Below are 25968 nucleotides of genomic sequence, written 5' to 3' on the forward strand. Positions count from 1 at the left end.
GCGATCTGATGCAATACCTCGTGAAGGTTACGGTTGTGCTTGTTCTTAGTCTTTCCAAAGACTATGATGTCGTCGATATAAAACAACACGCCCTTGCAGCCTTTCAAAATTTTTTGCATCATTCGCTGAAACGCGGCTGGTGCCGATGCGAGGCAAAAACACACTCTGCGGAACCTAAATAAGCCTTTCTGCATAATAAACGTGGTTAAATCATGACTCTCTTCGGCTAATTCCACTTGATGGTAGGCTGCAGCAAGATCCAGTTTCGAGAACCATGCTGCTCCGCTCAGAGCATGCAACAGTTCCTCCGTGTGTAGCAAAGGGAATCCATCAATGACTACTGCTTTGTTTGGCTCGCGCAAATCGACGCATAGACATATAGTTCCATCCTTCTTCTGCACAGCCACTACAGGAGACACCCATTCCGCAGCACTGACCTTTTCTATAATGCCTGCATCCAATAATCTTGCCAGTTCAGCCGCTACTTTTTCTCGCAGCGTCAGGGGGCAAGCGTCGAACCTTCGCTGCTACTGGTTTTACATCTGCGCGCCGCTTCACAGAATGTACAAAGTTTTTCGCTAATCCCAACTTATCAGCGAAAAGAAAGGAAAACTCACATAATTCAGGAGGACGCGACTGGAGGCTGACCGTGGCTTGTAGACACTCCAGTGCAGAACTGATGATGTGCAAATTAACTGTGGTGGACCCCATCCAGTCCTAGTAATGCCATGCCTTGGGGAACAACGTAAAAGCGAAAGCAAGACGAGTTGTTCCCACGTACAACTCTGGCTGTGAACCATCCCAAGACTGGAATTTTCTTCTGTGAAAAATCCCGCTACGTCGCTGAAGCAACAATCAAAGGGAACCTGTTGGCGAACTTGGCTTGATAAACATGGTCTGGCAAAATAGACACCGACGACCCAGTATCTAACACCAACTGATGTGGCTCGTTCTCAATAACGATGTCAACGACCAAAATCCATATTCCACTTGTCTGACTGCCAGCACAGTGAGCACGTCCTCCTTGCTAGCGCTGTCGTTTCGGACCGTCCGCACGTCCCCCTCCGCCGACCTGCCACAGACCGCTCGGAAATGTCCCATCCTGTGGCACTGGGAGCAACGTTTCCCCGTGCTTTGCATTCTTGTGAATTAGCTGGGTGTCTTGTAGAGCCGCACCGGTAACACCTGCGCACCGGCGTCATTGCCGTGTCGCTGTCTGAGCTTCTGCCTTAAGATACATGCTGCACTATGTCCGTTTGTGACGACCCTTGGTCATAGACCGTAGCACCCTCCGCTGCCTGCTTGTACGTCTGCAGCATTTCCACTGCCTCTGCGAGCCTAAGTTGTGACCCCATCATGAGCAATTTCTGTCGCAGCTCAGTGCTCTGTACTCCATCAACAACCCTGTCTCGTAGAGCCGCTTCCAAGAAATGCCTGAAGTCACACGTCTTTGCTAACTGGCGGAGGGCACTGACATACTTTCGCATCAGCTCATTCAGCAGTTGCCGACGTAACGTGAATTGACGTCGCTCCACCAGTACATTGACGGTGCTTGAGAACTGCCGCTCCAATAGGCCCAACGCCTCCGTGTAACTATCCCCTTCACTTGCCTCCGTCTTGTCTTTTTCTGCTGGTTTGCTTGTCTCCGGCCCGGCTTTTGTTGTGTCTGACGTTTGTGCTGGCTCTGGGCCCAATGTGCGAACATCATGGTGTCCCTCGACCTCAAGACATTGCAGCAGAATGGCCTTTTTCCGTAGTGGCGGTCACGCGTCCATCCCCGCCGCTTCAAGGAAATTTGTGAAATCATCGCGCCACTGGTCCCATGGAATTGTCGCATCTCCAGGAGTCGCCAGGAAAGGCAGTAATGGCGGTAGTCCGTACGCTGCCATCTTGTAGGTGATGCCCCTTGGAACAGCATGAAGCCAGGTAACGGAAAGCAGTTCGTCGCTAGCTTCGCTGACTGCGCAGATTGTAGTGACGCGAAGCGCCGAATGATAAGACAAGACTATGCATTGACGGGGAACCACGGAACTGTACTTTATTCTGATGGCAATCGCTTATATACAACTGATATAATTGACAGCGCCCCCTATACACAACACACTATTTCAGCGCAGCGAGCATGACGGGCGGCTGCTGGTGGGGGGGAGAGAAACGCTTCCCCAACACGATGACAAGCGACGCCACCGAGGAGAGAAGGAGAAAGTGATTGTGGACAAGAAAAAGCACTATTTCAGCACAGCGAGCATCGCGGGCGGCTGCTGTTGGGGGAGAGAGAAACGAACGATGAGACTTTTCTTTCGTCCACCGTTCCGTCCCGCGCTTTGCGAGGGTCATTGTATAATGTAGGTCAAGCGTAAAATTGCATCGGATAACTGGGCTTTTTTAATGCATTGCATCTATAGGGACTTCACTGGGACTGCGCTAATCCGTTGTAAAACCCGGGTCGTCGCAAAACCGGGGGACGTATAACCGGGGTTCCACTGTACGACCATTTAGTATGTACTTTTTCCGAGCTCCAGCCAACTATGGTTTAACGAGGTTTCACTGTATAGCCGATATTCTAATTGACATGAAGAGAAAAAAATGGCGCTTGGTAGGTCATGTAATGTGCAGGTTAGATAACTGTTGGACCATTAGGGTTACAGAATGGGTACCAAGAGAAGGCACAGTAGTGGATGGCAGAAGACTAGGTGGGGTGACGAAATTAGGAAATTTACGGGCGTTAGTTGGGGTCGGTTGGTGCAGGACGAATAATTGGAGATTGCAGGGAGAGGCCTTCGTCCTGCAGTGGGCATAAAATAGGCTGATGATGATGCTGTCATTGTAGCTAGCTTCAAATTTCATTTCAAAAAGTTGGCCTCCAACCAACTTTTGCTTTTTTGCAGACTCCTTCAAAGAGCGCTTATATCAGCAAAACATTTTTCACAGAAAAATACTTTGGGGAACCCTCATTCTGGGAAATGTCAATTTTTTAGAAGAATATCTGCAATGGCGCTTTCTGGGTCTGGGACATTTCGCATAGAATGGCCCCATAGCAATGCCTTTTGTTCCCATTTCTATGTTTTGCAAGTTCACCATCATTTAAGCAGTTTTGTGGTAATGGTGAAACAATGGATATAATTTATTTGCGCAATGACGCACATTGCTGAATTTTGCTGAGCTAGGACTGGTTAAACTGTGAAGTGTGAGTATTGTGGGAATTTTCGGGAATGAAGGCACCTAAGAGCAAAGTTAGCTCCAGCCCATGGCCATGTTCGCATGTGGGTTAAGTGAACACAGGAGAATGGCTGAATGCTCGAGTCTGGTTCACAAATCTCCTGTTACATTGTGGTATGACATTTGGTTGCTCTTCAGACCTTTCACCAGTTAGATCCAATGCAAACAATGACACACACAGCCTGCCACACTTAGTTCCAATTATGCCACCCTATCATAGTAAATCCTTGTTTGTTTGAGACGCAAGAAGCTATTCTTCGCATGACAGCACAGTGCAAAACTTTTTTGAGCATATGTACTATCACACAAAGCCTGGAGTGGCACACGTTCGTCACTATAAGTAGTACACAGGGATCACACCAAAGGCACTGCAGTGGGTGTGGAGGAACACCCACCATGTTCTTGTCCCAGGAGAAGCTCAGGTGCCAAGTAGTCTGGGGTGCCCAACAGGCGGTGCTGGCCTCTCGACACTTTGGGAGTACGGCGCTCCAGGCTGCTAGCACTGCACCCTGCATGGACACACTAATGACACTGATTCGTCTTCCTAGCATCAAGATAATTGCAGACACATTACAAAGCATCAAAAACATGGTGCCAAATTTGCTTGAGCCATCAGGTGTGATGAAGGCCATCTTGAACTGATCAACAACTAGGCTACAGTTGGGCCCATTTATAAGATAACGGTTTTAACAATATATCGGTTATGACAACCAGAAGCTGCTGCACCGTCAACTTTCGTATGTGTTCCGTGTTGAAATAACCAACTTACTACAATGCCCCGATGTCGCAATATCGGTTTTAATGATGAAGTCTGGGTGTAGGATGTCCGAGCCAAAAGGCAGTGAAATGCAAAATCCTTAAAAATAAAAAAAAAAAACAAAATGAGAAATTTGAGCCACTGCAAGATGGGCAGCTGGTCCAACAGCCGCCGTGCGCTAGTTTTCCAGCCATCTCTGCACGCCTTTCTCCTGTCGCCCTTCCGCACATCCGAACATAAATGGGCTGTGCCCATAGCTATAAGCTGCCCCACCCTCCGAAACACGAATGGACCGCGCCAAAAGCGCTGCTCGCAGATTGCTCGCATGTTGCTTGCTGGCTCCTTATTCAGTGCAGTTCTGCAAACAGCATCATCGCTCGCGTTCGTTTTTGTTGGTTACATCAAAATCATTCCTGGCCATGTGGTTTCTAAGTCTCGCTTGGCCAACAGTTTGACTCACCGCTGAAATGGAAGATGGCTGATCTACCCACTGATCATCGGCAATGCATGATGTTGCCAGTGAAAAGAAAGCGCACAGCTATAGATTTGGAAACTAAGTTCTTCTAACCAATGAGATGATCGTTGCGAACATGCTTGCATCAGGTAGTGTCGACGATGATGGCAGCAATGATGTGGTAGGGCAGGCTGCCTGAACGTAGTCTTCGCAAGAGGGCCGGCAGATAATTCAGTCCCCCCTGGGCTTTCTTTTTGAGAAGAACCTTCCGCTGCACTACGTGGAGCACCTGGATGCCTTGGAGGATGCTGGCAAGCTTCATGTAAAGCATGTAAGGCTGTTGGACATAGGGTTTTCTCGTGCAAGCCAGAGAGAAGTACATGGCGAGATTCTTGTGGCGATCTCGCCTCAGTGTTTCTTCTGGATTTCTCAAGGTGACAGGCTGCCGCAGCAGCCTTCTCGCATTTTTGTAAGGCCCCTTTTGGGGCCACCAAAGCGATGCCTCCATGGTGCTCGTATATTGCTTGCCACTCATGACTCCTCTTTGCAGTTGTTATAGCAGTGCCATTCTTTAACGCCGACAGCCGAGGCTTGTTACACGCGATCGGAGCGCCCACGAAGCTGTTAGTCGAGGGAACACAACCAGCAGCTGGAAGGCGCCAGGCACTGGCCTCCTCGCCATTGCAGTTTTCTCACATCAGCTCTGCCATCCCCCTGGTTTGCTTTTTTTCATGCAACCTAGTTATAAAAATTATCAATTATAATTTTCGTGGCACTTGAATATGGTTATGAGTGGTTTCAACTGTATAGCTGTTCGCAGCTACTGCAGAATGCAGGCCTTTACAGAGTGGTGGTCTGGCCAAGACTGAACAGTTCAGTCATGAAGGCGATATGCAGCTGTAGGCCAGTCTTTGAAAACTGCATGCACCTCACCTGAAGTTCAGATAAGAGAGAGAGAGAAAATAAAATAGGCGGAGGACATTATGCGCTCTGGCCACAAAAGCACAGGTATGCCCTCTTTGCACCTTCCCAATTAAGAACTTTTCTATCTGGCAGAGTCCAAGCAGGGAGAGTTCATGGTGTGCCTGGGTGACAACACCTTTCAGATTCTTTCCCACACGCGTTTCTTTGCACATGTGTCACAGTGGGAAAGCTTCATCAGTTCTGTTTGTTTTTTCTCTCATGCTCCCCATATACAATAGAACCTCGTTCATAAATTTTGAGAAAAGAAAAGCGTGGAGAAACATACTAACCAGGAAAATGTAGGATCCATAGCCACAAATAAGTTGATGAACTGAAGTAAGTTGTCATCCACACAATGCAAAGTGTTGCTTGAAACGTTGAATGAATCATTGCAGCACACGACGCTGATGCGTGCCGAGCTGGTGGGGCTGGAGTGGCCCAAGACGCACATTGTCGTTTTCATGGCTTCGGCAAGCTTACATCTGCATTCTTCATTTGGCCTGGGTGAGCAGCTTTTCAAGCGGAGCATTCAGCGGCAAGTCTTGACGTGCCCACTCGGCACAAATCGTTGTGGCACGAGACGCCGATGCATGTGGAGCTGGTGGCACCCGAGCAACTGTTGTCATTCAATCCCATGTTGAACACCAATGATGGATGATAACTCAAATGTGGTGCATTTGAGTTATTGCCTGTTAAAAGCATGCAGTACGTTTCCAATGGCATATCACATGACCTGTGGAACTGACAGGCAAAGATGCTTATCGCAATAGGGTGTTGGCAGCGATTGCTGTGATTGAACCATGCGACGACTCAATAGGAGACTTGCTGGTACCGGAATAGGAAAGTGAGTGCACACCGGTGTTTTCACATGAGACAGGCGGGCAATAACTGCAGGGAAGCTGTGCTGTGGCGGGCAGCTATATACTGCTTTCTATCGCATGCGCCTCTTGCCGTTTCCTGTTTACATAGGATCTAGCGGCCTGAAAACGTATACAGTCTCAATTTGGCAAGGTACCGAACATTGGTGCCGAAAGGTTGTGCTCTCCGGGAATGTATGAACTGGTGAAAAAGAAGCATAACTGTATTAGGTCATTTCTTGTGTCCTCAATTGTGAATGCTGACACACGGAAATCATAAGTAACAGGATTAACAAGTTTCTACTGTATAAACCTAAGATTGTCCAATAAAATTTGCGTAGATGGAAGACACTGCTGTGTCCTCGGTCCTTTGCTCCCATGACTTCTCATTCTCACGCTTGGTGGACCGCTTCCTGGTTAGTCCTAGCGCAGTGGGCACGCGTACTTGACCGGTCTTGCGGTGAGCCTTTGCCCATAAGTGTCCTGACTGTCACACTGTGCTGTATCTTGGGTGAATAAACCCGCATTAGTTGGCAATCTGACTCGGGAGCCTTCTCTGCACTGTGTCGGAGAGTCTACAAGCCTTGCCATAGCACCTTTATGCATTGCAAACTGGAGGAGTGTCGTGCTCTTTCCTGATTGTTGCTCGTAGGGCGAGCCTTGTGCAAACCCAGCTCCACATAACTGATGCCCAACTCGGTTTCGGCATGGCATAAGAGCAGGACCGTTCATGGTCCTCGTTCCTGCTCGATCCCCTGGCTACGGACTTAACGTCCTTTGACGCGGATGACACTGACAGTATGAGACATGTTCGCTTCAGCGACCCTCTGCTTTTGGCCACCGGGAGCGATCCCTTCTTTGGAAAGCCCTTTGGTGATGTCGACAGCTTGGATGTGTACCCTAGTCCTAACCGTGCCAGTTTTGAGTTTGAGACACATGCAGAGCAGGTGCCTACTAGCCCCTCCAATGTGCTGTTCCCACTTGCTGGCCCCTTTTCGTCCCAAGCGCAGTTGAGTACCCCATGTGCCGTATTGGAGCCAACCTGCCTAGGTGCTGGCACACTCGCTCGCTGGCCTTTCTTTGTCCTAACCGCAGTTCGATGTCCGGTGTGCCCCAGCAGAGCCCCCCTGCCTCGCTGTTGGTGCAAAACGGCTCGCTGGCCTCTCCTTGTCCTGAGTGGAGCTGGTAGGCAAGGTCGAGCGCATGCCACCCCACTCAGATGACGTCGCCCCACTTTCCTACTAATGCTTGCCTCAAGCGCAGCTGAGCGAAATTTCCAACGCGTGTGGCTCACACGCATTGGAAACACGCGTTGGCTTAGAAGGTTGGCCCTTCTAAGGCTGCCACACCTGGCCCGTAGCAAATGCCACTGAACACCACAGCCGCACAGCTTCTCCAAGTCCTGGTGGAAGCGGTGCACTCGCAGCCTGGTGCTCTAAAGGGAGACCACCTCAGCCAGGCATGTCAAGCAGCCTACAGGTACTTCTGAAGTACGGCGGTCATTCGGAGCGCACGAGTGCTACGGAATACCTCGAGGCATTGCACTACTGTCAACAGGCAATGAGGCTGGACGAAAGCGCGATGCTAGGCATTGTATTGCACGTTTCGCTAACAACCTAAGTGGCATGGCAGTGCCCACTTGTCGGTCAGCAAGCTCGTTCGATATAGGAGCTTAGGACAATTTTCCACAGTGAATTCGTCCCTCCTGACTATGAGCATCGTATGTGTCGCGAGCTAGAGCTTTGCAACCAACACCCCGACGAATCTCTGCTCAAGTATGTCAGGGCGATGTAAGAGCTCTATCTTCTGGCTGACCCCATGACATCTGACGCCAAGAAGTTGGAGCAGGCCATTCGCCAAGCCCATCCAACCTTCTCTGCTTACCTTCGGAGAACCCATTATCGGGACCTAAACGAATTGGCCTCCGATGCAAAGTGGATTCAGGGCGACATATGGGCAGCGAGAGCCTACCGCCTGCTGCCACCGCCATCCATCTCTCTTGAACCTCATTGTCCATGGGCTTGTGGTGATTGGGAGACCTAACGCTTGAGATGCGCCGAGGCGCCCTCAATCGGACCGAGGCGTTGTCTGCTACCATTGTCACGAACATGTCTGGGCTATATTGCCCGAACATGCAAAGTGCGCCGTCCAACGCAAGAGCCTCCTCGCCCATCGGGAAACGGCGTGAGCTGCCGGTGAGCTCCCCTTCGCCGGCAGCGACAGTAGGAGTATGTGGTGGTGAAACCCAACCTCTGGCTCCAATGGCGTGTCGCGCTGGAACTCTTCCCCCCGCTGGCGCCTTTCATTGCAATTACGATCACTGGTCGGCAGTTTGTGGTGCTGCTGGATAGTGGGGCTTCAGTCTCGCTGTTTGGCAAAGAGGTTATGGCTCATTTGCACCAGCGTTCTGTCTGCATTAGGGCCTGCGACATCGCCTTCCACCTTGCGAGCGGTACGGCTACCTCGTGCGGCTCGGTGCGGTTGGTTGTGTGCTGGGAGAATCGCGTGCACCGTGAGCGTTTTGTGCATTTCCCGGGTCTTGCCATGCCTGTGATTCTCGGATGCGACTTCCTCACATGCACAGGTATCGTGATTGACATCGCAAGCAGAGGTTACAGGGCAGGCCCTTCTGACCCCTGCAATCCTTTTCTACACTCCTGTTGGCCATGGTGGGCTGCCAGACGCAGGATGCCACACGAGAGCAGGATAAGAGGAGAACTAGCGCAGTCCCCTTGGCTCAGGTCCCTCACTCCACCGCCAATACTGGCCCCTCGACCGGTACGGCAGAAAACAGACGATGCAAACCGTTTCCTCACGGGCATTGCACTGCTTTGGTGGTCAAGGTTCTGGCTACCCTGGCAAACACCCCTTTAAAGGGCCTCTCACCAGGTCTGGCCATTTTGAGCTGACAGGCACAGAGCATACATTGCACAATAAGAATCATGTCTGCAAAGCACTACATTGCTACACACCGCGGAAAGATCTGAAATTTCAATGCGAACGCCGTTTCCCTCTTCACTCGCGGCTGCTACGCTCCAAGCCGGACGGTGACATAATCGTGCCCCTGCGCCTACGTAATCGTGTCCGCAGTGTGACGTCGCTCGTGGTGACACATGACTTTGAGAATTATTCATGACAACATCTGTTATCTGTGCGATCTGTTGCTTGAATTGACAAATTGAAGTTTAGAGAAATAATAAGCACACAAACGGAATGTCTGTGTGTTTTTTGTTTTACTTCACACCAAAGCAAGAGAGATACTTCCGCTTCGTCTGCTTGTTCCCATGGTCATGTGGTCACATGCGCAGATACCGAAACTATGCTATTTTCTACCGTGTTCCAGCGCGTGATCATGCTCTCCGATCCGCTTGTTCTGCCTAAGTATTCATGTACCACTGGATCATACCGCTAGTCATGTTTCCTTGTGCACAGCAGGCAAAATTGTGCGCTGCACGAACGAGACAACAGCTCGCGCGTAGCGCGATCAGCAGAAATACGTAGCGCAGAAAAAAAACTACGCAAGGAGAAAAAAAAATGAAGGTGGGGCGTGAGACGTATGCGTCACACAATCTTCAATGTCTGGTATGGGAGAATGCAGAGAAGGTATTTCGCTTGCGAAGGCTAAACGGGGCGACTGGAGAGAGTGTGCCTTGCCTAACAGTGAAGCCCGCCTGCTGAAATCATGGGTTCACAGCACTGTGATATTTTTAATTCGACTATTAATAAGTAGATTTGAAAAATTTTTTTGGAAGAACACTCCCAGGGGACACGTAACAACTTCCAGTGTATAACCGAAATTTGCTATAGGGCCTGGTAAGGGGCACTTTAAGCAGCAGCTCAGAATGCTCACTGCCGCCTTTGTCTGACAGCTTGTCAGTGCATGAGAAGGCATGCCTGTTGTCGCTGCTGACTTGTTTCAGCGTGAAGTTCACTGAACGAATGGGTTGCACCTGCCTCGTGCGACATCAGATCGGTACAGCCGGCACACTGCCATGGAAATGCAATCCTCGCCCCGTTAGAGGAAGGCAATCGACCAGGCATTGGATGAGCTTATTGAGACTGCTATTGCCTAGTGTTCAAAGAGTCCCTGGGGTTCGCCAGTCGCAGTAGTCCCGAAAGGAAACGGTTCTTTTCGACTCTGTGTGGACTACTGCCAGTTGAACAAGGTCACGAGGAAGGATGCTTATCCTATGCCTAACGTGGACTCGATCATGACTAATCTAGGTGATGTGTGCTACTTGGCCACCCTGGATGTTAGACATGGCTATCTGTAGGTTCAGATGGAGCAGGCTGATGCGGAGAAAACTGTGTTCACCTGTCACCGAGGCCTTTATCAGTTTATCCATATGCCATTTGGCTGCTCCGGAGCAGCAGCTACGTTCCAGAGATTTATTGACCACATTCTGGGGGATGCTAAGTGGCGCTATGCGCTAGCATTCTTCAATGACATTATCATCTTCTCTTGAATATTTGAGGAGCACTTCCACCACCTGGAAGACGTCCTCAAAAGGTTGCATGCCACCCGGTTCACTCTAAACCTGAAGAAAGCCCAAATAGCTGAGACTCGCATTTCCCTATTGGACTTTGCAATCGACAGGGGTTGTGTTCTGCCATGCGAAGAGAAGGTGCGAGCAATCCTCAAATACCCAATGCCGGCGAAAATTCAGGACCTTAGGCACTTTTGGGGTATGGTGAACTACTACAGACAGTTCATCCTGAATCGTGCTGCTCTCTAAGTGCCCTTGACCGCACTGTTAAAAAAGTCGGCACTGTTGTATCGTCATGGCACCGCACGTGTCTATGAAGCTGGGCGCACCTGCTGTAATCACTTTCTTCCCATACTCTCTATTTGTCCCTTCCCCTCTTTCTTGCTGTGTGCTATATATTGAATGCAATACCCATAATAAACGTTCTTTGCTCGGTTGATCTTCTTGGAAGTACGTGGTCACTTCAGTGGCAACGAGGATGGGATGAGCCTGCCGACCCACCAGCAACACCCCGGTAGCCATGGCCGGATACGCAAGCCCACCGCAGTTCGAGGAAGCTACGGACCACTGGCTGGCATATCTAGTGTGGCTAGAAGCTTTCTTTGAAGGCAACGACATCACGGAAGAAAAGAAAAAGCGAGCATTGCTCGTAGCAGGGCTGAGCACTCACACGGTGGCCATCGTTAGTGAACACTGCGTGCCAACAAAGGTGAACAAGCTGTCGTACAATGAAACACTCGACATATTGGAGAAGCATTTCTCGCCCAGCCTGAATGAAATAGCCCAATCCTACAAATTTTTCTCATGCAACCAGATGCCAGGAGAGCCAGTCAGAGATTTTCTTGTAGCCATTCGGCAATTGGCGGATACCTGCAACTTCGGCACTTCACTTGACAGAATGCTCCAGGACCGGATAGTTCGTGGCTTGCAATACAACTCGGTACGTCGTAAACTGCTTTCGAAAGCATCCTCAAGAAGAAGCGAAGCAGAGGAAATCGATTTAGCAGTGGAAATGGCGGAAGAAAATGTGAAGACGTTTTCATGAAGATGAAGGCGCCTGAAGACGAAGGCGTACACATGTTAGGGAACGTGTATGCATGACGTGAAAGTCAGCCACCATGCTTCAGGTGTGTAGAAACAGGGCACGACGCCAGGACCTGCTGGTTCTGCTCGGCGAAGTGCTACCAGTGCCAGCAGCGCGGTTATGTTCGCAAGATGTGTCCCGGACAAGCAGACAGCAGAACGAGGGAACCGTTCACGTGGCCACACCACCAAATTATTGCCACGCATCCACCAGCAGGAAACTGCAACGATCCGGGATCAGAAGCTCAGTTCCTCGTTGAAATGGCAGATAATTTCGTTGGAAACATTCACATCGTAAAGGAAATAATGCGCACTCTACTTTGGAATGGAATAGCGATCAAGAGGCAGCTGGACACAGGCACCCGGTTTCTATCATAACTTCGCCCACCTACGTACAGCATCAAGATGCCTGGCCGAAACTGCAAGAATCGCCACTCAAGTTGTCATGCTTCCTTGGACCACTGCCGGTGCGTGGCCAGTTACAGTTCGATGTTTGCATGGGTTCGAAGACTATGAAAGCCACATTAGCGGTTCTGAGTTGTTCCGGGCCGAACCTGTGTGGCCGGGACGTCATGACAGCGCTGGACCTTCTTGGGGAGCCGGTGCTTAGCGCAACGCAGGAAGGTGAGAGTGCAGCCATCCGTGAAGTTGGCAGTGGTGTTGAAGTCTTGTTAGAATTTTCTGATGTGTTTCGACCTGAGTAAGGGCTCATAAAGGGACCGCCCGCCCGATTGCCATTGCGGGATGATGCTGTTCCTCGGTTCTGTAAGGCGTGGCCGGTGCCATACACGTCGCGCTCAACAGTGGAGGCTGAAATTGATCGGTTAGTTGAAATTGGAATTCTTGCCCTGGACTCACACTAGGAGTGGACGGCGCCCGTGGTGGCGGTGGTAAAGCATAACGGAAACATTCGCTTATGCGGCGATTTTAAAACTGCTGTCAACCAAGCCTGCCATATGATCCAGTATCCTCTCCTGCGCATAGAGGACATCACGGAGACGTTGAACGGCGGTGAAATTTTTACAACTATTGATCTCCGGGACGCCTACAATCAAATTGCATTAGACGAAGAATCGCAACTGCTCACGGTGGTGAATACACAAAAGGGCCTTTTTTGCTTCGCACACCTTCCGTTCGGAGTAGCCTTTGCGCCAGCGGTATTTTAGAAACGCATGGAAACAATTTTGCAAGGACTGCCCGGAGTACAGGTCTAATTGGACGACGTAATCATTGCAGAAAAGCAGAATGATGCTGCCACCTTACGCCGAGTTCTGGGAAGGTACCGCGAGTTCGGGGTGCAGCTGAATCAGGAGAAGTCAAAATTTCGTGAGAATGAGGTTCATTTTTTGGGTTACAAAATCACCGATAAGGGCGTGCATGCCAAAAGGGAAAATCTTGAGGCTATTCTGGACGTCGGCACACCCACGGGAGTGCCCGAGTTAAGGTCATTTTTGGGTCTGGTCCCCTATTACCAAAAGTTTTTACCGCAGGCAGCCACGATCCTTGCACCTTTGTATGAACTATTGCATGCCAGGACGGAGTGGAGGTGGGGCATTGCTCAGCAGCAGGCGTTCCAAGAGGTCAAAGCACTGATAAGTAAAGCAGAGTTTCTTGCCCATTACGACCCGGACAAACCGTTGATACTAGAACGGGATACTTCAGCAGTCGGCATTGGAGCCGTCCTTTCTCACGGCAAAGTTGAGGGGATGAGGCAACCTATTGGCTTCCTTGACATTGAGCAGCTGTTTTCATCAGTGACGCTAGCTTTCTTGCGGCGAGCCATCCGGGGTGGTCAACGTAGCAAAGCAATCGAAGCCAATCTTGAAACAGACGAACTTGCCACCACAGTTCTGACCGCATTAATCTGCACAGTCTTTTAACGTGTCCCCACGACGGTTTTACAGGGCCAAAGAGAGCACTTACTTCATCTGGGACGAGGCCCTTGCGGATACAGAAGGCGTAGCGTCTTGCCCGGCATGTAGCGTTCACGATGTGGGTCAGTAAAAGGTCAGTGATGCAAGAAGAGGGAAGAACACAGAAGGAAGGGCCCACTGAACAAGAAAGGTACTTCATTAAAACTTCTTTCTGGGCGAGTTGGTGCATACTTGACATGAAAACTGTTTACAGCGCAAACACATGCAACCACAAAGTATAAGGGACAGGACACAAGCGCTGTGTCCTGTCCCTTATACTTTGTGGTTGCATGTGTTTGCGCTGTAAACAGTTTTCATGTCAAGTATGCACCAACTCGCCCAGAAAGAAGTTTTAATGAAGTACCTTTCTTGTTCAGTGGGCCCTTCCTTCTGTGTTCTTCCCTCTTCTTGCATCACTGACCTTTTACTGACCCACATCGTGAACGCTACATGCCGGGCAAGATGCTACGCCTTCTGTATCCGCAAGGGCCTCGTCCCAGATGAAGTAAGTGCTCTCTTTGGCCCTGTAAAACCGTCGTGGGGACACGTTAAAAGACTGTGCAGATTAATGCGGTCAGAACTGTGGCGGCAAGTTCGTCTGTTTCAAGATTGGCTTCGATTGCTTTGCTACGTTGACCACCCCGGATGGCTCGCCGCAAGAAAGCTAGCGTCACTGATGAAAACAGCTGCTCAACTCACGGAGTACCATTGGAGGTGCCTTCTGAACCTGTTGCTGTCTTGTCTAGGCAACAGGGACACTACACAAGGGAGTAAAAGAAGTGTAACCGTCCTTGGAAATGTTTCCCTGCCTGAGAATGTAACACGTCTCCTGCAGAAGGGCCCAAAATATGGTTTGGAGCCTGGTGTCTCAGCCCATGAGCTGATTGCAACGAACAGGAAATTGGCCACGAAAGCGAGAAATGAAGAGGACCGGGACCGCTGCCTTCTTGGGGGTGTAGACTGTCTGCGAAAGTGCTCACCAAACGTTCTTGACGCACAGAATCACAGAAATGTGTTAAATGGTGTGGTTTCTTTGTTTAAAAGAAAGAACCTTATGCTTGTTCAAGCAGACAAAGAGGCAGGGTTTGTTGTTCTACCAAAGGGAATGTTCAATGAAAAAGCGCAAGTGGCAATCAATAAGAATTTTGAGCCCATTAAGAAGAGTGCCGTTAGGGTCAAGACCAAGTTTATTAACTTCTGCAGGGAATAAAAAAAAAAAAACAGCGCTTGTGTCCTGTCTCTTATACTTTGTGGTTGCATGTGTTTGCGCTGTAAACAGTTTTCATGTCAAGTATGCACCAACTCGCCCAGAAAGAAGTTTTAATGAAGTACTATTGGCTTCCGCTCCCACATACTCACAGACGCAGAGTGGAAGTATTCGCAGTGAAATGGGGTTTATTGCAGCTCGTTCGAGGGATCGCAGGTAGCTCTTGATCACGAGTCCTTGTGCTTCGCATCAGCAGCCCGAGCTCGGGTCTTGCACCGCAGCGGTGGCAGTCTGCACTTTGCCACCTGCATATTACCCACTACATTTGCCCCCGTGGCGAAGAAGAGCCATCCTGGTGACCTAAGGTGCTGATACGATAAGGGGGTCGTGGTACGGCTTCAGGCGGCTGACGTGAACCGTCTCACGGCCACAGTGGCATTTGTCCGAAGATGGTGTCACCGGTTCGACTACATAATTCACAGGCGATGTACATGCGACGATCCGATACCGACCCTGATATTTCGGAGCAAGCTTTGGGCTAAGGCCTGGAGCTTGGAAGGGCAGCCTAAGCCAGACATGAGAGTCCACGGCGAAGGACTGTGTGGGCTGATCGTTGTCGTGGCGATCTTTGTGGATTCCTTGGGTATCCGACATGAATGAGCGAGCCAGTTGGCGGCACTCTTCAGCATGGGGAGCAACTTCGGAAAGAGGGATGAATTCAGAGGCATCCGGATGATATGGTAGTACGGTGTCGAGGGTAGTGGATGGTTCACGTCCATAAAGAAGGAAAAATGGTGAGAAGCCTGTGGCAGCCTGAACGGTGGTATTGTATGCATATGTCACAAAAGGGAGGACATTGTCCCAATTGGAATGAGCAGACGCAACATACATGGTGAGCATGTCACCAAGAGTGAGGTTGAATCGTTCCATTAGACTGTTAGTCTGTGGGTGATACGTCATAGTGATGCGGTGAATAGTGCGGCACGTGGCAAGTAGCTCATTATTAACTTCAGACAAGAAGACACGGCCTTGGTTGCTGAGCAGTTCTCGCGGTGCGCCGTGCCATAAGATGAATGCGGAGACGTCGCGGGCAGCAGCCAAAGCAATTGCAGTAATTTCAACATATCTTGTGAGGTGGTCTACTGTGACAATCATCCAACGATTTTCATTAGCAGTGCATGGAAGAGGCCCATAAAGGTCAATGCCAACTTGATCAAAAGGACATGCAGGACACGGTAAAGGTTGGAGAGGGCCTGTCGTATGAAGAGATGTCTTGCGTCGCTGACAGGCTGCACATGACTGAATGTATTTGTGGACATAGAATACATGCCGTGCCAGTAGTACCGCTGGTGGAGCTGCTCGTAGGATTTCAGGACGCCAGCATGAGCTTGTTGTGGGTCGGCGTGGAAATACAGGCATACGTCAGAACGCAAATGGCGAGGGATGACTAGCAGCCATTTGCGACCGTCTGGCTGATAGTTTCGGCGGTACAAGATGGCGTCGCGTAGCACGACGTGGGTGGCTTGGCGACAAAGGGCTCGAGGGCATGAAGCCGTTGAAGAACTGTTAAGTATGTTAATGAGAGACACAATCCACAGATCATTTCTCTGTTCAAACGGCATGTCACTAACAGCAAGCGTAGCAACCGGGCACTCTATGCATGAGGGTGGCGTTTCGTCGGATCTTATGGGCGATTGGGAGAGCACATCTGCATGAGAATGTTGGCGCCCGGATTGATAGATGAAGCGAATGTCAAATTCTTGGAGCCGAAGAGCCCAACGTCCAAGATGCCCCGAAGGGTCTTTCAGTGACGCAAGCCAGCAAAGCGCGTGGTGGTCTGTCACATCGTCGAACGGACAACCATACAAGTAAGGTCGAAATTTGTTTAAGGCCCAAACTATAGCCAAACATTCTTTTTATGTAACAAAATAATTGGTTTCTGCCTTCGTGAGGGCACAACTCGCATATGCAACCACATATTCCGGAAATCCAGGCTTGCGTTGTGCAACGACGGCTCCAAGATCGATGCCGCTGGCGTATGTATGGACTTCGGTCGGTGCACTCGGGTCGTAGTGGCGTAGAACAGGCGGTGAGGTAAGCAGACGACGCAAAGTGGTGAAGGCTTGGTCACATGCCGGAGTCCAGTCGCGAAGGTCACCAGGGCCAGCCAGGAGCTTCGTCAGGGGAGCGATGATGCAGGCAAAATTGCGCACAAAGCATCGAAAATAAGAGCAAAGACCGACAAAACTTCAGAGCTCTTTCACTGTAGTCAGCTGTGGAAGTCAGCTGTGGAACAGCACGAAGTTTGTCAGGGTCGGAAAGGACGTCATCTTTGGAAACGACATGGCCAAGTATGGTCAGCTGGCGGGCCCCGAAGCGGCACTTTTTCAAGTTAAGTTGATGGTTGGCGGTAGTAAGGCAGGTAAGGACTTCGCATAGATGAGAGAGGTGAGTGGTGAAATCAGGGGAGAAAACTACCACATCGTCTAAATAACACAAGCACGTCTTCCATTTGGGCCGCGCAGAATATTGTCCATCATCCTTTCGAATGTCGCGGGCACATTGCAGAGGCCGAATGGCATTACTGTAAACTCATACAGGCCATCAGGCGTAATGAAAGCTGTCTTCGAGCGGTCAGATTCATCCACTGGCACTTGCCAATAGCCTGATCACAAGTCTAAAGAAGAAAAGAACTCGGCACCATGAAGACAATCCAGGGCGTCATCTATGGGCGGTAGAGGATAGACATCTTTTCGTGTAATCTTGTTGAGGCGACAATAGTCCACACAAAAATGAATCGAGCCATCTTTTTTCTTAATGAGTACTACGGGAGACAACCAAGGGCTGCAGGATGGCTTGATAACACCATGCTCAAGCATGTCTTCAACTTGCTTGGTGATGACACAATGCTTGGTGGATGACACGCGGTATGGACGCTAACGTAATGGTGCGTGATGTCCTGAATCAATGTGGTGAGAGACGGTACTTGTGCGGTCTAATGATGCTTGGTTCCAGTCAAAAGAGGTGTGAAAATCATTTAAAAGAGTAATTAGTCGCTCACGTTGTGTGGCCTCGAGGTCATCGGCAATAGAGTGACAAAAAACATCCGGTGATACTCGGTGAGATGGTACATGGGCTGTCAGTGCTGTTACGTTGGCAGTATCCACGTTGGCAGTATCTACGTCGTCATCAACAGGAAAATGCGCAATAACATCAGCGTTTGCAGTCTGGAAGGTACCAATAGTCTCGCCACCGTGCAAAGCCAAAGTGTACGAATTTGGATTAGAAATCAGTATTTCTGCAGCACCACGGTGAACCGTGAGGAGGGCGAAAGGCAACAATATAGGCTGGCGGCGAATGAAGACAGCAGCAGGTGAAAACATGACCGTCGCTTCGGCAAGCGATGCGCATGAAAGGGGACAAATATAGGCCTGTGAGGGGGAAGGTCAGTATCTGAAGCTACACAGATCCTGCTGATATCATGAACTAGAAAGTCGTGAGATGGCAAATCGCACAGAACGGAGAACTGAACCTCAGCACGTGCACAGTCAATGACGGCGTGATGGCGCGACAGAAAATCCCAACCGAGAATCACATCGTGGGAGCAACAAGTTAACACAAAGAAATCAATCGAATACAAAATGTCTCGAATCAGCACCCTGGCAGAGCACATAGCGACTGGCTGAACTTGTTGTGCACTGGCTGTTCTAAGCAATAGTACTGAAGGCATCATGGTCACTTTCCGTAATGCACGACAAAGCTTCTCACTAATCACAGATACAGCAGCACCTGTATCGACGAGCGCAAGAGATTTGATGCCATCCACGGACACTTCAATAATGTTAACAGGGGAAAAAAGAGGACTTTGATGTTCCGACGATGACGCAGTTCGTGCCGTAGAGCTGTGACTGCGGTGCTGGCATGTCATCAGCAGCGTAGACTTCCGGCGGTGGTCGTTGAGGCACACGGAATGGTCGGAAGCCGGAGCTGCGTGGTCGCGGGGTGCCCACGAAGGCTGGCAAGCGCCGGCAGCAGAAGCGCACTACATTTCCCGGGGTACCGCAGGCATAGCATATTGGGCGGTTGTCAGCAGTGCGCCAAGGATTTGCACCCTGCTGCTGTGCACTGAAAAAGGGAGCCGCCGGCTGGTGAGGCGAAGTTGGAGGAGAGAACACTGGCAGGCAAGGTGCTGAAGGCGGAGGAGGGAACCCCGGCAGACGAGGCGCCTGTGCAATGGCTTCGGCATACGTCAGAGGCGCGGCTGACACGGAGGTGGAAGAGCTTCGGTCACTTGCTCTTGAATGATCTGTCGGATCGCTGGAGCCAAATATTGAGAAGGCTTCTCCGTGGTTGGCAAAATCGAGAGATGTCGCGCGACCTCCTCGCACACAAATTCTTTTATTTGTGTCAGCAAGGTTGTGTGGTTGTCGCTAATAACCAATGCTGCTAATGAATCTTCCATAGGCGGTGGGCGCCGAGCTAAGATGTGTTGTTTCCGTAGCTCGCCAAAACCTTGCCACGAATTGATAACTGAGGTATACTCTGCGGCACAAAATACATTTCTTGAAAAGGGTCCTTTCTCAAGGAATGTATTTTGCGTCACAGAGTATACCTAGGGAATCTAAGCACCAACTTGCCCAAGGAGAACTCCTTTTACAAATTAATAACTTTGGCCACGGTACACGAATCCATCGCTAACAACATTTGAAAGGCGTCCTCATCAATGCCTTTCATAATGTGTTTTATCTTGTCCTGTTCTGCCATTGACGGATTCATGCGCTTACACAGGTCAATGACATCTTCGATGTAACTTGTGATGTTGCGAACGCCCCCGTAAGCGTTGTTCTGTGCGAAGCTTGCGCACAGCGGGGCGCCCGAACACTTCTGCGAAACTTGTCTTGAATGCGCTCCACGTTGTGAAATCGTGTTTGTGGTTTCGGAACCAGAGGTTCACAACGCCGGTTAAGTAAAACAGCACGTTGTGCAACTTGGTGACGTCATCCCACTCGTTATGCTGGCTCACTCGTTCGTAAGATGACAACCAATCCTCCATGTCATGACCATCGGTGCCACTAAAGATGGCAGGATCACGCTGGCGCAACGCACCGGAAACGATGACTGCCGGAGGCTGTGGTGCATCTTCCTGGGTGGTTTCGTCAGGCATGGTCGGAGCAGTCGGCAGCGTCCGGCTTCGGAGTTTCAGTTTCCGAGGTTACCCCGCAGCTCCACCAAATGAAATGGGGTTTATTGCAGCTCGTTCGAGGGATCGCAGGTAGCTCTTGATCACGAGTCCCAGCACTTCGTTTCAGCAGCCCGAGCTCGGGTCTCGCGCCGCAGCGGTGCCAGTCCGCACAGTGCCACATGCATATTACCCACTACAGCAGCTTGAAAAGGAAGCCCTGGCCTTAGTGTTTGGAGTGGCAAAATTCCGGGCATATTTGTTGGGTAGGAAATTCACACTTCTGACTGATCACAAGCCATTAGTCAGTATTTTCAATCCAGATAAGCCAGTTCCAGCCATGGCGGCCGCCTGCATACAACGGTGGGCCCTCCAGTTGAGCCCCTACTCCTACATCGTCAAGCTCAAGGACGGCAAGGCGACTGTTCTGGCGGATGCACTCAGCCGCCTGCCACGGGCAGCGCCTTCCAAGGAAGTGTCCGGAGACGAGGACGGCACTGATGACTGTGAGTACGTACTTCTCACAGTCTGTTTGGACAGTAGAGTTCTGTCAGCCAAACAACTGGCCCGCTATACGGCCGAAGATGAGGAGTTACTTGTGGTGCAGAAGTGGGTGCAGGAAGGCTGGCCTCGGAATTTAGATGCGAAGCAAGTAACTCTGAAGCCGTACCTAGTCCGGAGAGATGAGCTAACTGTGAGAGAAGCCCTGGTGTTCTGGGGCCACTGAGTCGTGCCTAAAGCAGCCAGGAACGCGGTGTTGCAGCTGATTCATGAGACAGGTCAAGGAATCACCGTGATGAAGAGACTAGCTCGCTCGCTGCTTTGGTATCCCAGCATTGATAAACAGATTAAGCAGCTTGGTAAGATGTGCCACTTATGTGTACAAGCTGCACCGATGCCTCCATGCCAGGTACCAGTCCCGTGGCCGGAAACCAGGCAGCCGTGGTCTCGTCTGCACATTGATTTTGCGGGTCCGGTGGATGGCTACATGCTATTAATTGTGGTCGATTCCCACAGTAAGTGGATGGAAGCTGTGCCTTTGCGAACTTCCACAACTGGGACGACCGTAGATGCCCTGTGCACCCTCTTTAGCATTTTTGGGTTGCTGCGCACAATTGTCACAGATAATGGGCTGCAGTTTGCAAGCCGGGAATTCCAGACTTTCACTGCGGTGAATGGAATAAAGCGCATACGCACTGTACCATATCACCCTCAATTGAATGGGTTGGCGGAACGAGCGGTGCGTACCATAAAACAGAGCCTATAGAAAAACAGGCAAGGATCAATGCAAACGCGGCTGGCCAGGATCTTGCAGAACTACCGATGAACATCTGCTGTCGGGCGGAAAAATGCCGGCTATGCTGTTGATGGGACGTGAGCTACGCTCCCGACTAGATAACTTGTTGCCGTCAGAAACACAGCGTGACATCTACCCTTTTGCCAATGATTTCTTGCAGAAGGATAAAACAATTTGGGTGTGAAACTACGGTTGCCTCGGAGACCCATGGACTCAAGCACGTGTCCAAACATCAGAGGGGTCTCGTATGGTGACTGCCAAGGGACCGGAGGGTGAACTAATGCGACGACACTTGGACCAAGTGCAACCGCGTGTGGCGGTGCAGGACTCGGAGCAAGTGCAGCCGTGTCTCTCAGCCAGAGGCGACAGAGCCATCGACAAGACCGCCAGTGCTAATATGACGGATGGGATCACAACCCTGGAACTATGATGGTCGACCCGTTCAAGACGTCCCCCTGACAGGGTCTCACCCTAAGAGAAGAGGAGACTGTTGTATCATCATGGCACCGCACATGCCTATGAAGCTGGGCGCACCTGCTGTAATCACTTTCTTCCCTTACTCTCTATTTCTCACCACTTAATCAGAACTGCAGCGCAGCTGGGACCTTAAACTTTCGTTTTCAGCTCGCTTCGGCGCTTCCAAAGCAGCCGACACGGCCGCTGTGTCCACGTGATCCCTCATGCCATGTCACGCCTTTTCCAGTGGTGAAGCTCACCCCCAATAGATTCTGCTTTCTACTGCGAACAATTATGTGTGAAGATGCAGCCTCTCTATCACACTTTTCGTGATTGTCAGGATCCGTTGCCTGTTTTACTGAAAATTGAAAAAGCGGCTTGTAGAGGAGCTATTATTTCTAGCTTACGTTGATCTGTGCGTCAGTCAGATGCAATGAATGCAAGCCCTCAAAATATAGATGGCAAGTATACCCGTGGTATTGCAGGTGATGAGCGCTAGCTAGTCCACATCGCATTCTTTTCTTTTTTTAGATCTAAGCCGAGGCCTTTTAGATCTCTATGTTTCAAGGTCGCATTGTGAACAGAAAATATCATGTGACCCAAGGAAGGCCAGAGGGGACACAAAAGGATGTCCACTTCTGTATAAGAGAATGGTTAGCTAAGTTAATGATTCATTGGTGATTGAATTAAAGGGGACCCAGGTGGATTAGAGTGAATTAAGGAGGATTAAGGTGCTTGAATAAGGATTAAGGTGTATGAAAGAGTATTAAGGGAACAGGGTAGGCAAATTTTCCGACAAAAATCGATTTTTTGTTGTTGTGTAATTTAAAATCTCTATTCTTTCCTTAACATGGCACAGTGTTTCATTTGCGCGTACGCGAAATATTTACCTCAAAATCAACATTTTTCGAAACCTAGGCAGCATCCAGCCACGCCCCCTTTGACACATGCTCGGGATCTTTGCCTCTCCTAAACTGAAAAAAAAAAATTTTTTTTTCACCGCCTATTTTTTGTCACGTTTAGCGGAATGGCTGTCACTCATCTGGCAACAGTGAAAACCTAGCTAGCATATTTCACTTAGCCAAACAAATCCTAAGACGCAGCTGGATTATTCGCAACGCGGGGCGTTTTGCTCGTGCTTTGGCGTGTTTTCGCAGACGATCGAATTTATTTATACTTTGGTGCCGGTTATTTAGCGGTAATGCAATGACGAAGCCAAATAAGTACTTTAAAAACGTTTCTTCCACAGAAACCGGCATATGTCGACCTCCAATGACGCCAATTCTCCGCAACACAATCCAGGAGTGGGCGCCGCGGCCACCACGTGAGCGTCTGCATCGAAGCTTTTGGGCTCGGCGGAACGCTCGAAGCAGAACGCCGGTGTTTCAGCAGCTCTCAAAGCCTGAGCTTCTCCAGAAATGTCTCCATCGAAAAACTCAGAACGCGAATGAGGCGTTCAACAAGGTTGTATGGGAGCGCGCTCCGAAGAATGTCTTTCTTGGCCTCAAGAGGCTGAAAATAGCGACAATGGATGCTGTGCTAACATTTAATGACCGCAGCATTGCTCGAGCCGACATTTGAGGTCATTCGGAGTTTCTCCAGGACGGTTCACAGCCCAGTGGTTGCGCGAAGTTGACCGGCGGCGACTGTACTTTGCAGAGAGGGCTACACGACTGGTAACTAAGGAGGCCCGGAAAACAAGGCAGCTAGCACAGAAAAGAAGTGTTGACGATGGAGGGGACTCACAGGCTGGTGGCTATTGAAAAAATGCACCAGAATTTGTTTCTATAGTCCTATATTGCAATAAAGCTATTTCTTCCACTTCAAAGCCAATTATCTAAAAACACCAAATTTTGCTGCATTTGAAGTCTTTTTTCAGAAACTACAAGCGCTAGGGCGATAACATTTTCCAGATATTGAGGAAACGTTACAGAAAGTCTACTGAACCAAGAGTTTAAATATTCTTGTAGGGGATTTTTGTTTACAGGCTATTTACTGCAGATTTTGGCTCTAAAATTTGGTGGGTCCAGTAAAAAAATGAAAAAAAATCTAACCTCTAAAAAGAAATAATCCTGGTTCAGTAACACTACCTAACATTGCTGATTACAATGCCACCAAGATTAATGTTATAACCCCAGCAGATCACGAGAAAAAGGGTCACGAACATAGCCTAAAATGCATGGCTAGAATAGGACCTACCCTGTCCCCTTAAGGTGGAGTAAGGTGGATAAGTATGGATTAAGGTGATTTAGGGTTGATGAAGGAGTATAAGACCGATCAGGGTGGATTAAGCTGGATTATGGTGCATGAACAAGGATTAGGGAGGATTAAGGTAGATTAGGATAAGTTAAGGTGCATTACGGTTGATAAAGGAGGATTAAGATTGATTATGGTGAATTAGATTAAGGTGGATGAGCATTGATGGAGGTGGATTAGGTTGCATTAAGGTGGATTATGGTGTATTAAACAGGATTAAGGTGCATGAATAAAGATTAAGGTGTATGAAAGAGGATTAAGGTGAATTGGGGTTGATGGAGTATTTATGAAAGAATGCAGCAGCAAAGCAAGGGTGAGGACGACTACTATGGCCGTAAGACCTGAAGTGGTACCGTATATTCACAGGATCACTCACAACCTAAGGAAGGTGACAGGCAGGTCTGGAGTCCCCCTTGTCTTTTCAGCCCCTTTTAAGCTGGCGCGGCTCTGCCCTCGCACCTCCCATAATCCTAAAGGAAGGCAAGGCTGTGGCAAGAACCATAACAAGCCGTATGCAAAATGCAATGTAGGAGTTGTGTGCGAAATCCCCCTGGCGTGAGGCAAGTTCTACATAGGGCAGACAGGATGGTGCCTGAATGATCGAGCCAGAGAACATGAACAAAAGTTAACGAAGATGAATTGGCGCACTTGTCTGCACACTGCAATGCCTGCCCCTGTGCACCACTTTTTAAGGAGAAAGATTCTGGGGAGAAGCCAGGACCAGACTGCACACAAACTGATGGAGGCATATCACATAAAAAGGAAAGGCCAAGACTGTGTTAGTGACACTTCCATTAGGTTGAATAAAACTTGGTGCTGGGCTAGTTGGTGATGCATTCTTTATAACTGATGGTAGTGCTAAAAGGGATGAACACACAGCGAAAAGACGACAGGATGACGAGGGAATGCTTTTTTAGCGTTCCCTCATTATCGTGTCGTCTTTTTACCGTGTGTTTGTCCCTTTTAGCGCTACCATCAGGTATAAAGAATCTATTAGGCTGTTTCAATCGGAAATAGATTTTTTTGATCATTGGCTGCCTGCTAGGCTGATCAGTGTTCTTGTTTGCTGTGTTCTGCGCATGTTCTATTTGCCTATATATGCCTACGGGTTGCCGTGAATACACCAGTTGAGAGTTACCGCCCGTGTTGTTTTTGTGTTCTCTTCCGCTGTCCCTGTCTTTATTTGCGGTCAATATGATATGCTGTATTAGGACTGATTAGGGTGGATTAGGTTGTATTAAGGAGGATTAAGGTGGATGAAGGTTGTAAGGCCTACTTTAATAAACCTTAATTCATACTAATCCTTCATCCACCTTAATCCTCCTTAATGTACCTTAGTCCATCTCAATGCACCTTAATCCATCCTAATGCACTTTAATCCACACTAGTCCACTATAATCCTCCTTAATGCACTTTATTCCACCTTTATCCACTCTAATCCACCTCCGCCAACCTTAATACACTCTAATCCTCCTTAATGGACCTTAAACCTTCATTCACTTTAATCCTCCCTAATGCATCTCGATCCACCTTCATCGACATTAATTCATCTTAATTCTACTTAATCCACCTTAATAATTCTTAATTCATCTTAAATCACTAATCAATCATCATTACTTCAATGCTAATCAGTAATCATCTCTTATACATGGCTGCACATGCTTTGGTTTGCTTCCGGCTTTCCTTCGGTCACGTGATATTTCCTGCAGCTCACAAAGCGACCTTGAAACAGAGATCCAAGGCTTTCATTTAATAAGCCACTCACAAAGGGATGTGCCACAAGCAATACTAGATTAGACACACAAAGTAAAGCATCTCATCAGTGGCAGAAAAATTGTCT

The 25968-nt window shown here is 49.3% G+C and overlaps 2 protein-coding genes across 12 annotated transcripts in view; one reads left to right on the top strand and one right to left on the bottom strand.

Annotated features, from left to right (window-relative positions):
• Positions 1-25968, bottom strand: part of gwl (serine/threonine-protein kinase greatwall) — a 619920-nt gene that overhangs the window by 176150 nt on the left and 417802 nt on the right. For all 9 annotated transcript variants that reach the window (XR_012826296.1, XR_012826297.1, XM_075682969.1 and 6 more), the window contains one exon: positions 3615-3728. Coding sequence is in view for 7 of the 9 variants with exons in the window: in XM_075682969.1 (XP_075539084.1) it covers positions 3615-3728 (114 nt within the window). In the remaining 2 variants the exon portion in view is untranslated. The remainder of the gene's footprint in view (positions 1-3614; positions 3729-25968) is intronic.
• The window catches only part of LOC142573305 (uncharacterized), a 140530-nt gene that overhangs the window by 97943 nt on the left and 16619 nt on the right, over positions 1-25968 (top strand). Inside the window, exon 3 of one of the 3 annotated variants that reach the window (XR_012826298.1) lies at positions 23122-23700. The exons of the other annotated variants lie outside the window; for them this stretch is intronic. The gene's annotated coding sequence lies outside the window, so the exon portion shown is untranslated. Of the gene's footprint in view, positions 1-23121; positions 23701-25968 lie in introns of those variants that run through there. 3 annotated transcript variants of the gene reach the window in all.

This window comes from Dermacentor variabilis, chromosome 2, assembly GCF_050947875.1.
Source record: "Dermacentor variabilis isolate Ectoservices chromosome 2, ASM5094787v1, whole genome shotgun sequence".
Lineage (NCBI taxonomy): Eukaryota > Metazoa > Arthropoda > Arachnida > Ixodida > Ixodidae > Dermacentor > Dermacentor variabilis.